Source organism: Pempheris klunzingeri, chromosome 9, assembly GCF_042242105.1.
Source record: "Pempheris klunzingeri isolate RE-2024b chromosome 9, fPemKlu1.hap1, whole genome shotgun sequence".
Taxonomy (NCBI): domain Eukaryota; kingdom Metazoa; phylum Chordata; class Actinopteri; order Acropomatiformes; family Pempheridae; genus Pempheris; species Pempheris klunzingeri.
In genome coordinates, this window is record NC_092020.1 from 6,000,449 (window position 1) to 6,017,572 (window position 17,124).

Here is a 17,124-nt window from a genome sequence, read left to right on the forward strand (position 1 = left end):
CCAGCAGATATTTACCTTCATCCCACATTTCAGGTGAAGGGCTCAAAAATCAGCACCACCAATATTCTAGTGCAAACAAGAACAGATTGCTTGCAGTCCCACAGTGTATTTGTAGCTATGGCATACGGAGCTAATTGATGAGCACTTTTTTGTGTGATCTCATCTCTGTGCCTCCCTGGTTGATCAGCTGCCTTCATCTGTTTAATACAGATCACTTGTAGATAACGCAGAGACTGAGTCATTTCCAGGCAAACATGTACAGCATATTGCACAGAATAGTTACCATTCCTGCCTAATGCATAGTCTTTGCTGTGCGCCTTGGGTTACAGAATGGTTTGAAGTACTTGAATATATAGCAGCAGTAGTCTTGAGGGACTTGAGCATAAATTATATTGTTGTGTGTTGCAGGTAGAAGGTTTTTTTTATCATACAAAAAAAAGGAGCTTCATGAATTATTAACAATGATTTCATACTGTAATTACACAGGTTTTCCTTCCCCTTCATCTCTTACATCTCTTTGGCTTATTCACAATACGAAACATCGGGGGTTCAAGTAAACTCTTCAAAACTATATGCCTGAACACTTTTAGATTAAACTTCAACGTCATGGCTGATAGATAGAAAACAGTTTCTTTTTCATGTATCGTATCAGAGCTTAAATCGTTTATTGATAATAGCAGAAAAATACATCACTCGTATCTTTCATTCAACCGATCCCTGTTTGACGCATACACACCTCTGTGTAGTCAGACACAAAGAAGGAAGTGGTGCCATCGTACTCCATGAAGTGTTTGGGAAAGAGGCGCACCCAGGTGTCGTCTCCGTAGAAGACTATCCTCTTCCCTGCTGTTTTGGCCTGCCAAATGAGGTTGTCTTCCAGCAGTGCAGGAGAATTCAGGTTCATTACCACATCAATGAAGCCTGGGATACTGCCAGTGGTAAGAGCCTGGGGAGGGATATGTTTTTGTCATTGTCCTTTGAACAATAATTGTCTTTTAATGGTGTTATACAACCTTACAGTTTCATCATATTAATCCAGTTAATTAAGATTTGTGCTGCAGTACATTGTTCAGTAAAAACAGTTTATATATATCAATAAACTTCAAAAACGAAATAGCTGAAATGAATCAGCTTCCAATCCCTGATCCGATTGATCTAGCATTGGTAGCCAAACCAATTCCAACATCCCCAAACCAATTTTGTGGCCACAAATGAAAAGCGAAAGCTGAATCAGGTAGATTGGTGATATTCATGAAGTAAAATTTCAACTGATTTCATCATGGAATCTGAAATAAGACAACACTGGCCTCCACTTGACTGACATGGAAAACACGGTCTATTTTGTAAGTCAAGAGAGAGGCTGGTGCATCGTCAAGGGGGAAGTACAAAGGCCTTGTCTAGTTGCACTGAAGGAGACATGAGATTGCAGATGCTGGCAGGAAACACTGTTATTTAAACCCCCTATGAGCAGCCTGGGGCCCAGACCCAGACCCTCCGGGACGCTCAAAAGTCCAGGCTAAAATCAGAGGTGACCAGCCGGTATCGTGTGAGGGCCGCAGTGCTGGAGGAACCCGCTGAGGGAGCTGGGCTCGCAAATTCAAAGTCATCTTTGAAATCACCTCTTAACGCACTATTTTATCTGTTTTATTGTTGGTGTACTTGTCCTTATATGACCCTGTTTTTTTAGTTCACAACTGGGTATTGTGTTCACCTCAGCTTTTATATATTAGGGTTTTTATGCTGGCAAAACACTTTGCAGCAATTTGTGCGTGGTTACTGTGTGAGTACCTGTTCTATAGCAACTCTGTGGCTACTTCTCAGACACGAGGGACAAATAGCAATAAACTGCAGATGTCACAGCCCCACAAACAACCTCAAGTACTGTCACAAGCTTTAAACCCGTCTTTATTTGCTATTACAGTTTCAATATACCAAGGACAATAACGTTTTATCAATGTGTTGCTCGATATATGTTCTCCTCTGTCATTTTGAAAGGTTTGTGTCTGCTACTTAACAATGACAAACTAAAATACATACTTTATGCCAGAATAACATCAGGAAGCCTTTCAGTTCTGTCAGCCGATTCACAGGTTTTGCTCCGACTGAAGCTAAAATTCTGATCCTCATGTTGTGAGCTTTGTTCCTGAGCTCAATTATTTACTGCTTCCTTCCTTGTGATTGTTTTGCTCCTGCCAGTGCAGATGCATGTTTCAGGAAGAGACGGATGGTTCCGCTTCAAAAGCAGTCTCCTCTTTCTGCCCGTTCAGTCTCACTGTGGTCCCCAGTCTATTAATAGGGATAGCCTGACCAATGAAACCAGTGCTTCGGATGAAAACAGGCCTTTTTAGCCTCAACGCTTTGCTGTTATGCAATAATAAACTCAGCAGCATATGGAGATAATTCCACTGTAAAGAAAGCGATCAGCTCCCGATGTACAAAAGCTCTGTGAAAAAGTTCACAGTTTAAAAAGGCTAAATCTTGAAATTCTCCAGATGCCAAAAAACATTGAGAAGCTGCCCAAATGAATCAGTGACTCATCAACATACTAATTACTGGCCCACAGTACGTGTCTAGGCCTGCGATGTGCCACTGCTTAAATGTCAAATACAATATCGGTGGGGTATACAGACACTCTCTGGCACAGTGCTGAAAACTTGTCAAGATGCCAAAAAACAGACGGAAGGGGCTGTGACTTTGAGTCTTTGAGCCTGGCAAAAGATTTTTCAGTTTCCTTCTTACTTACTTTTGGTTGACTACTGAAAGAAACGCTTTCCATCATTAACTTGTAAATATCTTCAGTCTTCACAGGCCTTATTACCAGATAACACCTATGGGGGTAAAGCAGGGGACCAATTATGCCCTTGGTCTGCTGTGTCTGTAATACCCAGTCAGATACTAGCCTTTCAGACACCCACAGTGCGTTGCTGCTACTGTTATGATTAACAGAATTCATTGTCCAAATCCACCAGCTCAGTCATGCCCACTGGCTGCTGTGCCAGTCTGAGAGTGAGGCTCAACTGCCCACATGTGAATGCAGGACTGGGGGGAAGAAGACCGTCTTCTTTACTCTTCCTGTCATGCTAAATTGCAAAAATTCAACTTCGTGGGAAGACCCTGGGGTGGAGTTTCCAGCTAAACAATTGTTTGCTGCCTGTCCCATAACTTAAAAAAAAAAAAACATAGACGAGAAACTAAATTCTAAAACCTGACTGACTGTGTATCTGAATAAGACTTCAAAATCGTCTGTGCTCCTTACGTTAATAGATACAGTGGAGGGAGCGTTGTGTCTAATGTGTGTGTAAATTAATGGCCATGCCACTGAGAGATTATGATTTAGGTTAGTTGGCTGTGTCATACCAGTTAATTGGGTGCAATGCAGAGATAGTGGGCAGCAAGAGGCAGTTGGTTTGTACTGCCACCTACTGGCGTCTCACTAAACCTCAGTGTTGTGATGGAGCAGTTGAACCTCAACACTTGCGATGTTGTTAAATTTCTGTGAATAACGCCGCTTCTAAACCACTTCAGAATTAAACCAAGCTGAGAAGAGTCATGTGCTTCCACATGGCCTTGACGTTATGCTTGTGTTTGTGATGCAGCAGCTGCAGTGAGACAGTGCGCTAAAAAGCCTGAGGATATCTCGTGCTTTCATCACAGTGGGCTCTCATTTGTGTTCCCTAAAATATTAATTACCCATCATCAAGTATTGTAATTTGGAGAGCGTTGTCAGAGCCCAAAGCAGTATAGTTATTAGTATATTAAGTTAAAAAAATGTGGTGTGCCTCAAATCTACTGTAACTCTTCAGACCCCTGATATGTGATTATCTGGCCTGTTTGAAGGGCTTCTAAATGCACCTGTGTGCTCTCACTAAGTCTACTAATCATACACACACATCTGATCTGCTGAGGAAGCCCTGTTTTCAGTTTCCCCTCTCCTCCTTGTCCATAGGCTGCACTGTAGATCTCTGCAACAACAAAAACCCTTCATGCCCGCACTTCTAAATCATAAAGCTTTTATTCTGAAATTCTCCTCTTATCGATTTTCCCTCTGCATACTCTTTTGTTATCGACAAATCTTTTCATATTTCACATTCAGAGCTGTTTTTCCAAGCTGCCTTAAGGCCCTTTTCTCTAAATCATCACTGCATCCTTCTTTAAACCATTGGATTAAGGCCGAACATCTGTCTCCCTACAAGTCCACTTCAATCACGCTCAGCTTAGTCCCGTCATCCCTCCTCCACATCATCATCGGCCTGCTACGTTTCATGACAGCCAACTTCAGCTCTGTCCTTAAAACAAGAGTTAATTCTGTTCGAGAAAGTTACCTCCATTCTTTTGAAATTCAATGCACTCGCATCCACATCTTAATGTGTGTAAAAACAGTTGACATTACATTTGTTATTTCCACCCAAAACTCAAGAGAAACAACAGCTACAGTATGAGAATACATTGCTTTGTGTTCTGAAAACAAACCTTTACTGGGCATTTGACATTTGCGCTGACATTTCCTGGCCTAAATGAATAATTCATTCATTCTAAACAAATCAGTATATAAGTATACTGAAAGTAATCTGTAAGCAGTAAGCTGCTCCCCCACAGCGTCCAAGGCTCTGTTGAATCAGGCTGCACAGAGGCGTTATTAGTGAGCTTGTGCTCCAGGTTGTTACTGAAGTGCTGTTTCCCTCCAGAGTTTATTCTCCTTGTCTTCACCGCTCATCCTCTGCGCTTGTCTTTCATATTGACCAACAACAAGTACTTTTAGCTGCCCTCGCTGACCTGCAGACTGCAGAGTCTGTGCTTTCATAGTTCTCATCCCACCTGTCTGAGCACATTTTTCAAACATTACTGAGTTTGGAGGAATATTCTGCCTACATTGTGTGTCCTAAGCAGCAGGTTTCTCCAAGCCTGAGCTTTGGCTCCAACCTTCTTCCATCTTTACAGCAGCTTGACGCTGTCAGCACATCCCTATTCCTTCCACCACTGCTAAAGTATGAATGCTGCCTTTTATCCTGCCCTCTGACACTCAGGCTGAATATTCTGTTTCAGCTGACAACTTCAGTTAGATGCTGTCCCACCTCCTCAGCACTGCCCAGCACCCATACGGACGAGACCAAGCTGCTCTTTTTCCAGGAAAATCATTCCCTTTGCAAAATCCCTCCAGCACGGTTGACAACAACACGCTGACTCTTTCTGCCCACAAACTGAGTGTGTTTCAGCACAACCAACTGTCATGCAACGCGCGCACGACATGACTGCAATTCCCTCCTGGCTCTGCTCCTAAAATACTCTCATCAGCATGACACATCATCTAATTGTCACATCTCACCATGTTTTCACCCTTTCCAAACTCCGTATTTACGTTTGTGGGCTGAAAACTTAGTACCTATTCCGAAGTGTTCCTCGCACTTTTCTTTTACATGATTATTCTGGGCTCGCCGGAATACTCTCAGGGCATTTGTGGCTCCCACACTTGCACGTCTTATGATGGGCTGGGATGAATGAAACATCAGCGACACAGGACTTTAAATTTGTGCATTACGAGTCCAGTTTTCCAACAGTCCAAAAAGACAACACCACATTTTATCCAACCAGCCATCCAAAAACTAAAGATATTCAATTCATAAAGAAGAAAAGAAGAAAAGCAGCAAATCCTCACATTTGAGATGATGGATATAGAAAATGTTTAAAGTTTCCAGATAACAAACAACTCAAACAATTCAGCAGAACATGTTTTTGATTTGTTTCGTCATGCGATTAATCGACTAATCATGTCAGTACTTCTTTCACGGGAAAATAATTGACATAAAAAGCACTTATTAAATCTGTAAATGTTACCGCTCTTTAGCGTTTAAGTTACATTGTTTAGAGTCAAACTGTAAAGTGGAGTGTTTAACCGGGGCGACCATGAACTATATTATCCCCTTTCCACTTCCAGCTGGACACCTTTGTTGTCACTACTTAATAAAGGCAGAACATTCATAAATAGTAATTATACTTTACAAAATCAGGTCAGTCTGAACTTTGCATTAAGTTCCCCTAAAGGGAAACCTGTCCTGCAGCCAAGCATTGAATAACACATAAGTGAGTTGTTAAGCATTTGGCAAAGGTTTGGTCCCTCCAAGTGCCCTTTAATTAAATACTGAAGGTTACTGAAGATTCATCTACGGACAACAGCAAAGCTTCAATTTGTTCATTTAAGGGTGTGAGATACAGTCTTACTGATATAAACGGAACACATAAAATGTTAGGAGTGCCCCTATAACATAAGGCAGTTCAACAGCATCACAAACTGCAGCCTTCAAAATGTTCATTCACTTGAATCAATGTAAGGATTTACTGCAGAGCTGTTAAGTTAAACTACATTGGCTTTGGTTAGGTGGACCGAATATAGTAGAAACTGTCGATTCTGTCAAAGGTTTTCTGGCCTCTAACATTTCTATCACTTTTCATGTCTGTTTCGGTAAACTACTTTTCCTTTTTAAAAATCAAGCTATGTATTTGTGACCAATTTATAAAGATTCACGTCTTGAGTGGGGACAGAAGGACTTGGGGCTGAGAGCCACACACAGGGTTTAGGGAAGTCAGAAATTATTCAGAGACGGACGAACATACTGCTGGCTTTGGTGTTTTTATGGGATTTGTTGACGATAAGACAAGCAGCCTGAGCCTTTAAAAGACTTTCATCATTTTAGATTGAAGTGACAGACAGTCCACAGGCTGTTTCAGAGGCGTGTCTAATACTAAATTCATGTAGTTCTGAATAGACGTCAGATCTGCATATATACCTACACAATAAGCATCAAAAGAAAGTGCAGTTCAATAGTGCCTTGGCTTTATAAATGTATCCATGTATTTTTGGAAGAAATTGGTGAAATATTGATGATTGTGGTCTGAATGGTCGACCCACTCCGGCACATGGATTTGCAGGTTACAGTAACCTGCCAGTAAAAACAACAGACTGGTGCCATGATGATTATAGTGGACAGGATTGATGGGTGACTTCTCACTTGAATGTCCACCTCATGATACCTGAGTGACCTCTCACCTTGATCCTGGGCATGGTGACAGTAGGAGGTCTGGCCTTGGCCACGAAGCTGTGCGAGGAGCCTCTTTCCACCAGATGCCTGGTGTAGGGCATGTACATGCGCCCACTGGCTCCAAACACAAAGTCCTCCCGGAGGGCATCCACCAACATCACAACCACCCTTTTAAAAAGGGGGTGGGGGGGCCGAGAGGAGTTGGGGGAGCTTCCTGTAATTTAAGCAAATATTGTGCGAGTTTGAACAGATTACAGTCGACGGAGCGGGGAGATACTCGCACATAAAGGCAGGTAAGAGGCGCTGATGGTGAGCTCACCTGTCAGCGGCTCCGCTGGCAGATCTGACAGCTTGTTCTTGGATGAGAGGGAAGACTTGACAGGAACAGGAAAAAATCCCCGCAGGAAGAGGGCAATGCCAATCACTTCAAATATTAAAATGAACGAGGCAAAAACAGACGAGCGTACTTTCATTTTGCTGGCTGACGGACACTTTAAGGGACGAATAAGTTAGTAAGATAACTTGCTAGCTAGCAACCGACATCGGGCTTCCTACAGTTTACCATCAAATATAAGACAAGATAGAGCCACAACATCCCATTTCAGATGGGAAACCTGTCAAGAGACATACTGGAAAGCCGCGTGTGTCGATACTCAACAAACTGCCTCTATCTTATATATTTGTATCAGTATTTAGGGATAAATACATTATTAGCAGTAAGCGCTGTAGCCATTCATAGTAACTTCCGCATTGATAGCATCACACTACGGGTAATACGTAGAGTCAAACAAGACCAATACGCCTTTGGCTCACCTGCTGCAACGAACAATAAACACACAATTGCGTTGAAAAACATTTTAAAACAAATGTATTTAAGGAATAAAATATAGAAATTATTACTGCAACACAATAAAAAGGCATCAAAATCATCAATGACTACTAATGATGACTACTAATTTAAAGTGTGGTATAAAGGCCTAGTTAAACTTTTACAACCAGTCAGACCAAACCACTACTTGTGCAGGCATAGTCGATCAGTAAGTCATCAGTTGATGTCATTTTAAATCTTGCTGCAGTTTATTTGATCTGAATGGAGGAAATGTTAAGTTACTTAATTTTGGCTTTGGTAAAAGTCTTGAAATGCTGTGGGGAGGTGTGTTTCCCTGAGAAACAATGTGTCATCAACCTGCAGTCCAAGGTCCAAGGATGAACCTGTGACCTCAAGCCGTACATACCTCCAGGAGTTACCTACTTACTATCAAACCTACTTTTGCTCTTTTCTTTTTGCATTTCGTACCAATACGTTCAACTAATGCAAGCTATAGGGCTTGAAAATCAGCTTGTAGATTTAATTTGGCCAAGAACTGCAAGGAAGCGACAAAAAGTTTCACAGATAAATAAATATTATCAGGGTATGGTAATAGGGTAATAACAGCGTTCCTAAAACAGACCCCTGAAGAACCCCATTATGGATCTTAAGGACACGAAATTGTCATAAATACAAATTTTACTGTAATGTAATAGTGTCTATATAGTAGGCAAGTACGATCAACAATAGTCAACAATGTCAAGGGTAAAGTTAGAGCTTTTTTTTTTTTTAAACCAAAGGCTACTCACTGTCAAAGCTCACAAATAGGTAGATATCAAGGTAAATATCAAGTGCCTGCTGATTTTTTACAGTTTATTAGTCATTGCAGAAACTGTTCGCTCATTTGCTCAATGCAATCTTAGTTTAGCACAATGAATGGCTGTGGAGTCTAAACTCATTCACTGATAGAGTCATGAATACAACAGACTTGTTGATATTCGTACTGACTTGTCATAGCAGTTAAAGCACACGTCACTAATACAGTTCACACATTTCAAGTGTTTCTACTTGAATTCTTGAATTCACTGCACACAGCTGAAGTCAAACTTGTCAAACTTTGCACAGGTCTCATCCCTCTCACTGTAGCTAAATGCCAATTAGTCCCTTAAATCAGATCTGCTTTAATTTGCCAAGTACAAAGGGCAGCACATAGAGGCGATGAGATATTTTCATCAAGCCAGTATAGCTGCTGGGTAGAAGGTGAGAGGACGGTCTGGAGTTTTATGATTTAAACCTGACATTTATGGGGCCTGGGGCTGATGAGGTCTGATTGGAAATTAGCTCAGGATGGAATTAACTTCCTTTCTGCACTTTTGTGTGTTTGAAGTGCTGCTGCCATCTACTGGGGAGACCATTCAAAGGACAGGCCTTGAGATTTTTTCCCAAAAAAACTCAACATAATAGAATTATTCTATTCTATTATTCTATTTTCTATCACTCCTTTTGGAGTTCAGATGTCAGAACAATTAAGAGCTGGTAGGGATTAAGTGTTTTTGTTCAAGGACACAATTTAAAAGGCACTAAGGTTACGTCACTTTTCAAGTGGTTAAAATTGGGCTTTGTATTAGTGAAAAACACTCTCCATTTTAAGCCAAATTCAAGACCATCTAATATGGAGATGAGAGATAAGTTGGCGATAAGATGATGGAGATGGAGATAAGTTAAGATAAAGACCAGAACAAATGGTGGCTTATTTAACATGCTTGCGTGCTGTTTGTGGCAATGATAAGCAGCACACTGACCAGCAGTCAAAGAAGGAATGACCTAAATAATTATCTAATTTTGATGGACAAATTGTCAGAGAGAGAGAGAGAGGGGAAGTAATGACTCATATCATCCCAATTACAGCAGTTTGCAGCACCAATGAACAATTTATTCAAAGAAAACCTAGCAGGGTCTTTAAAAAACAAAGACCCATTACATTTATGACATCATACATACATACATACATACATACGTACATAAATAAATAATGTTATTTCATAAGAATATCCTAATAGTACTGCAGTCTATTTGTCTTTCCTCTTCAGAACATTAATGAAAGCGTCTTTGGGAACCTCCACATTGCCGATGAGCCGCATCTTCTTTTTACCCTCCGCCTGCCTCTTCAGGAGCTTCATCTTCCGTGTTATGTCACCTCCGTACTACCGGGACAATAAAATGTCTGTTTGAGTCATGAGAGTTTGTGGTACATTTGTAGATTCAACAACTTGTGAGAGTTAAGAAAAACCTTTACTTACACATTTAGCAAGGACATTTTTTCTGTACGCCTTAATCCTGAAAGAGGCAAATATTGTCACGTCACATTTTTAAGGCAAGTTCATCGACAAAGCACATCTCATACCATTCCAACAAAGCCTGTAGTGTAGTACTGCTGCTGTACTTACGTTTCCCTTGCAATGACCTTACTCCCAAGAGCCGCCTGTACAGCGATCTCAAACATCTGCCTTGGTATGGAGTCTTTGAGTCGCTCGCACATGGCTTTCCCAGTGCTGTATGCACGGTCTCTGTGATGAAAACACACGCAAACCACATCACAACCATAAACCACTGTAAAAACACTACAACTCTACGCTACAGCCGAGGGGGAAAAAAAAACAGTCTACTGTACGCAACAACTCACCTCAAAATACAGTAGCTGATAGTGACATATGTACAAGTGATGATTAAAAGGACCTTTTAAAGTTTAAAATGTTGACCTTTAATTACAGCATGCTCATCAAAATAATCAGTGTTAAATTTCAGACCAGAGGAGAATGCCAACACACATAATATTTTCAAGTTGGATCAAAAATCAGACGAGGGCTCCTCAAATTTACAGTATTCTGTATTCAAAAAGTATTCTGCTCTGTGATTGGGGCGTTGCCCTTAAAGAATAGCACGCTGAAGCTCGGCTCGGCTCCACGGCTCACAGTAGAGTTACAGTGAGTAGCCTTCGGCGGTGAAGCGTAGCGCCCTTCAATTCTGTACTGGCCCAACGTCTGTACTGGCTTTGGTACCAAGTACATTAAATACAGATCTGCTGTGCGTCATCACTTTTCGCCTCTGAAGTTACTCTATTGTCCTTGTCACAAATGGAATGAAGTCCTTGTCCGTGGTGTAAAGTCATGGTAATAGATAATGTTAACACTGGCTGCCAAGAGGCCGTTTTTTAATGTTATCCTGGGTGTTGAATACATTTCACGCTCCATAGGCCCAGAGGAATTACTTTGGTAATGAAGGATCAAATAACCTTGAAATTATGTAAACTCGTAAAAATCTGCCATTTCTTTTCTGTGACAGCAGCGATAACAATTAGGTTACGGGAAGCTGCCGTGCCAAAAGCAGTGAGAAGACCCTCTCAAAAGTAAGAGGTATACCTCACCCAAAATATTTAAATAATAAATAAAATATTAAACTCAGGCACAGCAAACTTGGCTGCATCTGAGGTGAGCTTTCACACATACGGTACCTGTGTACAATCATGGTGAGTTCCTCCACCGGGCGCCCATTCAGCAGAATATCCATCTTTATCAAGTCAGCAGTCTCGTAGCCTGCATTCTCATAGTCGAAGCTACGCAGGAGAAAACAGTGGAATGCTTTCAGAGTCAGTCAAAAGTGATGCAGCGCCTCATTTAAGGCTTTTATCCAACATCGTTTAATGTAAGACCCAAGGAAGGGTGCACAGGAGAAGGAAAACCATGGGACTGAAAGGAGAAGATTTCTTGGCATTCATTGACATTTTTATACAAGAAGCTAATTTATCCTTTTTACAAGATCAGGATTCATTAGACTCTTGCTATATGATTTACCTTCCATAAATCATGCAGCACAATAGTGCAGAGCAAACACAAGCCCAGAATGCACATCAGGCTGGACGATGACTGTATTATACGTGTTTCTACATGTAGCACCTGCTTGGTTTTACCTTGCATATCCAGAGGACAGCGATTTGAGGAGGTCATAGAAATCCACAACGATTTCATTTAAAGGGAAGAGATACTTCATCATGACGCGCTGGTCGTCTATGTACACCATGTTCTTCTGGACGCCTCTGCGATTCTTTAAGGACACAACAGTATATCATCATTTTTGCCTCCTCCAGTCAGACATGTATTTACAATCTCAACTATCCAACAAGAGCCACTTTGGTAACCTAATTAGTCAATTGCCTGTGAAACGGACACGTCTGTGCATGTAAAGTAGCATTAGAAAAATAAGCACTTCCTCTAACACAAACGATAGATTTCCTTGGCTTCCTTTTTCCAGGTGATGTTTTCTCTTTGGCTCCAAACCAAATTGGAAAGAGTAAAAAGCAAAGATGCACTCTAGCATCTCCCGTCAAACTAAATTGTGCGACAGCCTTGAGAATCAAGCCGACTCGCGTGTGAGTATTCAAACACACCTTCCCTAAAAGAGATGTCTACACTTTTAATAACATGTTTACAAGGCAGATTCGCATGTTAGAGGTACACAAGCAAATGAAATTGAACCCAGCACTCAGTAGTTTTACATTCATTTCATTCACATTGGCCCTTTTCCTCTTACCAGGCAGAGAGTCATAATCTTGCCGGTGTAAGTGTCTGGAGCGAGAATGGTCCCCAGCACCATGGGCTCCAAATACTCTGACACAACTGATCTGTCTGGGAACTGAGCCGGGTTCACGATGGTTATCTCCTCACTGCCATGTTCCTGTAAGGAGAACCAAGCAGATTAGAACACCTGAATAAAACTGGTTATGGTCTTTACAAAAGCTTTTGTGGTTTTTAAGAACCCAAAAGCTGCAGGCTGGACATATTACACCTCTGTTACAGAATATTTAAGACAGTCTTTCAAGACTGAGAAACTGTAATAATTTGGAACAAAATCATCTTTTTTAAGCCTGAACATACACTAAGTTCCAGCCAATGGGTTGAGAAAAGGTTTTTTTCCAAGGATACGTCATGCACTCAAATTGGCATTTTGCCTTTGTAACAGTACATTTTGATTGTCCTCTTAAGTTATTCCCATCCAGTAGCTGCCATATATTATTTTACAGGACGGCATGCCAGTAATAGCAAAGAGCCTCCGCTTCTCATTAATTTCCAAGTCTGTTCAAACTTCCTCTCTGCTGAAATTGCAGCCTGGCTCTGCTCTGCTGTAAGACCAGAAAATATACGAGCGGGAGGTGGCTCTTACCTTGATGAGTTTGGCTGAAGAAAGGACGGCCTTGTAGGGCACAGTGGGCGCCGTTACTATAACGGAGGCATTGTATTCCTGCTCCAGCCTCTGATTGAACACCTCCATATGGAGAAGACCCAGGAAGCCAAGCCTGCAGGGGGACAGGAAGGTTCACAGGTTCACTCAAGTTTTATAATTGATATTCATGCTTTTAATTACAAAGAGCCCGTTTGGAAAGAGTTCAACAGTGAGTAAGACTAATTGCTATTTCCACTGCAGTTTCATACTTCCAAATGATCTAAATCACTGCCACTAAGAACATCAGACTTACACCATCTGGACTGATGTGACCTGTGATGATGATAAATAAACTCTTACTTGGCAACATACGGCATGTCCTCCCCTATCAGTCACATCAGATGATGTAAAGAAGACACATCTTGCTACCTCAACTAAATTTAGTGCCTTTTAGGAAAAAGTGGACAACTTTTCTGCAGCAGCAAATGACTTGAGCAGTACATAACTCCTAAGGCGGATCTAAACTTTTCGTGCTTGCACTGTCCACACTTTTCTTTTCATCCGCTGTCACAGAATATGTAATGACCCACTCCTCTCTTGTGGTCTTAAAGCCATTTTTCATTCTAATTCAAAGCAGTCGCCCTGACCTCCAGCCTGCTCCCAGGGCCAGACTGCTGTCTCTCTGCACTGTGACACTTGAGTCATTCAGGGTCAGCCTCTCAATGGCGCTGCGAAGGCCCGAGTGCTCTGACTGGTCCATCGGATACATGCCTGAGGGAGAGAAAAACAAAAGACAGAGTGCACATCAGGACTCCAACAGGACTCTTTTCATTCCTGTGAAAGGCACCGCCTGCACTTACTGTACTAGTTACTGGGGTTTAATGGGGTTTTACGTTTGACTACATGTCCAGTGATACTAGAATATTTGTGTTCTTTTGTGTACTGACTGATTTAGGTGGTATTTCTTATTCCAAATGTACACAAAGATTTTGATCTGTGGGCGAGAAGCTGACGCAGATGAGAGCACGTCTTACCAGCAAACACCATGGCTTTGGCGGGTTTAAACCCTGGAAGAGCTTCCACTGGCTGCTCCTGGAGGTACAGTGTGTCACCAATCTGGGCCTCCTTCACATCCTTCATCCCTGCTATTATGTAGCCCACTTGGCCTGCAAACCTACAAGAGTTGAGGAGACACTGATGCAATGTGAACAAGTATCTCAGAGAACAGTTAGGACAAAAGATCCCATTTTTTGTCAACTGTGTGGATCAGTCCTTATTACAAATAAACCTACACTGGATTTCATTGAGAATCTAACACAGCAAAAACTCTCTGCCCTTTTTAATCACTAACATTTGCACATAATATCAAGAAATAAAAATGTGCACAACTAAATGTCTGATAGATGTGTCAAAGCACAGCAGAACAGCAGACTGCTCATATACTATATTAAACACACAATATATTTAAAACATGCATCCCAATTAGGTCTGCAACTAATGTGTTATTGATTATTCTGATGATGATTTTTCTCGGCTCATTAGTCTCAAAAATATCAGAAAGAACATCACAATTGAGAAGCTGGAGGCAGCACCTTTGGCATTTTTGCTTAGAAAATCGCCTCGATGACTAAAGTCACCTATCAAAATATTTGTCTGAGAGTTATTATCATTACTCTGTCAATCAATTAATTGATTAATCAGCAAATCAGCTCTAATGCCAATATCGGCTCTACTGGGAGAAATAACTCAGGAGGAGGAGGAAGGAGGAAGAGCACCACGTACAGCTTCTGCGTCGGGTGCTCATCTGGCCGGAGAAGCCCCAGCTCGTTGACCTCAAAGGTTTTGCCGAGATGCGCTGACATGACCCTGTCTCCTTTTCTGACCCGACCGCCAAACACGGCGATGTTGGCCACCACTCCTCTATAGTGGTCGAAATTGGAGTCAAACACCAGGGCTCTGAAGGGGTCGTCAGTACTCGCCTCAGGCCTGAGAACACATGGATGGAAAACAAAGGCTCACTTTTATGTGTCAAACATGTTTCATGGGAGAAAATGAAACCAAATGAACACCTCTTACGGTGGAATTCTGTTCACAACCTCTTGGAGAACCTTTTCGACATTTGTTCCAAGTTTAGCAGAAATCTGAAAATGAACAAGGCTACAAATGAAGAGAAACTTCTCAGACGAGTGATACTGAAAACTACAAAGCAGCTGACATATGCTCCGACTCACCCTGATGCACTCTTCACGTGGAATATCAAACACCTTTTCAATCTGTGACTCCACTCTCTCTGGATCAGCGTTTTTCAAATCAATCTAAAGGAGACGTGTCAAGTTAGAATGTCAAGTAGAAAAAGAATATGTGATTAAATTAACAACACGTAGGTGTCGGCGTACCTTGTTGATGACGGGGATGATTGCCAGCTGAGCTTCAAAAGCCAGGTAGAAGTTGGCCACCGTTTGCGCTTGAACCCCCTTCACATGACAACACCACGTTAACGACTGCATCACAGCACACACATTGAGAAAACTGGGAGCAAAAGCTGCTTTTGTACCTGATTGGCATCGACGATCAATAGGACACCTTGGCATGCAGAAATCGATCGAGACACTTCATAGCTGAAGTCAACGTGACCCTGCGGAGAGGGGGAGGCGAGATATGGTAGTGCAGCATGTAAACCAAGGACTTTCACAAAGGAATGATTCATCTACTCTCACGCCAGGCAGAAGCGATGAGCTTTCTTCTCTCTATTGCTGTTTAAAAGCACCTTCCTCCAGACATCACACCCAGCTGAGCACTTACTGGCGTGTCGATGAGGTTCAGGAGGTACTGCTGTCCCTGGTGGCTGTAGAACAGAGAGGCTGTCTGGGCCTTCACTGTTATCCCCCTCTCTCGCTCCACCTGAAGCTTGTCCAACACCTGTTTGTTCTTCTCAGTCTTTGCTATGGCACCTGTGTGTCATTGACATCCATTAATAACACAGTGTGTTAATTGTAATCAGTTTATCAACAGCTGATAGGGTATGGTTTACTCAGCACTATGTCTGAGCTTAAATAATGACCCAGTCTTTGACATTATGTGTGTGTGTGTGTTAGAGAGAGAGCTCTCATAATTATGTCATTAACAACCATTTGGATGGTAACCGCCACACACAGATCACGGCGCCCCTGATTAACGCTGGGAACACACACTCCTATTACTGTTGATCCAAATGCGTTACATTATCATTAACAGTATGGGTGCAGGTCTAAACCAAGACATCAGCCTCAAACGTCTTCTTTATGCCACCACTGTGGTATGACTGAATTCTTCACCTAAGGCCAAACAGGTGTTATGCAGCGTGATGGACAAACATACCTGTCATCTCCAACAGCCTGTCAGCCAAAGTGCTTTTCCCATGATCAATATGAGCGATGATGCAGAAATTCCTGATCCTGTCTGCGGGGAACTTGGACAGGTCAACTGTATCCTTAGAGCAAAGGGAGAGGAGCCTGGCAGTCACTCAGCAGCTGCTGAATTGTTACAGTAACACATTTTAAAGAGAAGGCGATGTTTGGCAGATCAGTTACTATGTTAGGATCTGGATGGGGAAAATAAACTGAGTGAACATCTTTCTGAACATGAAGTTTCTCCTCAGGACTTCAGATGCACTCTCAGAGCTCTCAGCCTCTAACTGTGTGTGTTTCATCTGCATCAGTACCGTATTACATGATTATGAAGGGGATGCAATTCACAGACAGCTCATGTTGTAACCGGACATACTTTTTTTTTTAAAAATAAGTTTGTGTTGCGTTACCTTGTCTGTCTGTGTGCTGAACGTCCTGAGGCCGCCGGAGAACACGGGCAGCCTCCTCATCCAGCGATGTCTGAACAGTGTGTAGGTCATGTTACAGTTTGGTATTTTCTTTCTGTACATTTTGAACTGTAAAACACGTGTTAATAAGGGCGCTTCACGCCAGCGTTTCACTAGAGAAAACGACATGTTTTCGTCAAGCTACACGGTGAGGCACCGTAACCTAGCAGCATGAAGGAGAAATAAGTGTTAGCCGGCGTTAGCTAGCTAGC

The 17,124-nt window shown here is 42.0% G+C and overlaps 2 protein-coding genes across 2 annotated transcripts in view; both read right to left on the reverse strand.

Annotated features, from left to right (window-relative positions):
• The window catches only part of pigg (phosphatidylinositol glycan anchor biosynthesis class G (EMM blood group)), a 56,220-nt gene extending 48,644 nt beyond the window's left edge, over positions 1-7,576 (reverse strand). Inside the window, exons 1-3 of the mRNA XM_070836702.1 lie at positions 7,354-7,576; positions 7,043-7,248; positions 737-946 (exon numbers count right to left, since the gene is read on the reverse strand). Of these exons, the coding sequence (XP_070692803.1) occupies positions 737-946; positions 7,043-7,248; positions 7,354-7,507 (570 nt within the window). The 5' untranslated portion in view covers positions 7,508-7,576. The remainder of the gene's footprint in view (positions 1-736; positions 947-7,042; positions 7,249-7,353) is intronic.
• Positions 7,577-9,765: 2,189 nt separating this feature from the next.
• guf1 (GTP binding elongation factor GUF1) lies at positions 9,766-17,124 on the reverse strand. Its single transcript, XM_070836882.1, has 17 exons — positions 16,856-17,124; positions 16,417-16,528; positions 15,862-16,010; positions 15,614-15,694; positions 15,456-15,533; positions 15,291-15,374; positions 15,136-15,200; positions 14,842-15,045; positions 14,094-14,233; positions 13,707-13,830; positions 13,060-13,192; positions 12,430-12,573; positions 11,810-11,943; positions 11,354-11,455; positions 10,290-10,409; positions 10,143-10,179; positions 9,766-10,046 (listed from the first exon to the last, which is right to left on the reverse strand). Exons 1-17 carry the CDS (start codon positions 17,039-17,041, stop codon positions 9,912-9,914), a joined length of 2,028 nt encoding a protein of 675 aa, XP_070692983.1. The 5' UTR covers positions 17,042-17,124; the 3' UTR covers positions 9,766-9,911.

Excerpts from the sequence above, each read along its gene's own strand:
- guf1 (XM_070836882.1), bottom strand. The coding sequence starts at position 17,041 with ATGTCGTTTTCTCTAGTGAAACGCTGGCGTGAAGCGCCCTTATTAACA. Across the intron at positions 16,529-16,855 it reads TCAGCACACAGACAGACAAG|GATACAGTTGACCTGTCCAA; the intron begins GTAACGCAACAC and ends CTTTGCTCTAAG. Across the intron at positions 10,180-10,289 it reads AAGGTCATTGCAAGGGAAAC|GATTAAGGCGTACAGAAAAA; the intron begins GTAAGTACAGCA and ends TGCCTCTTTCAG.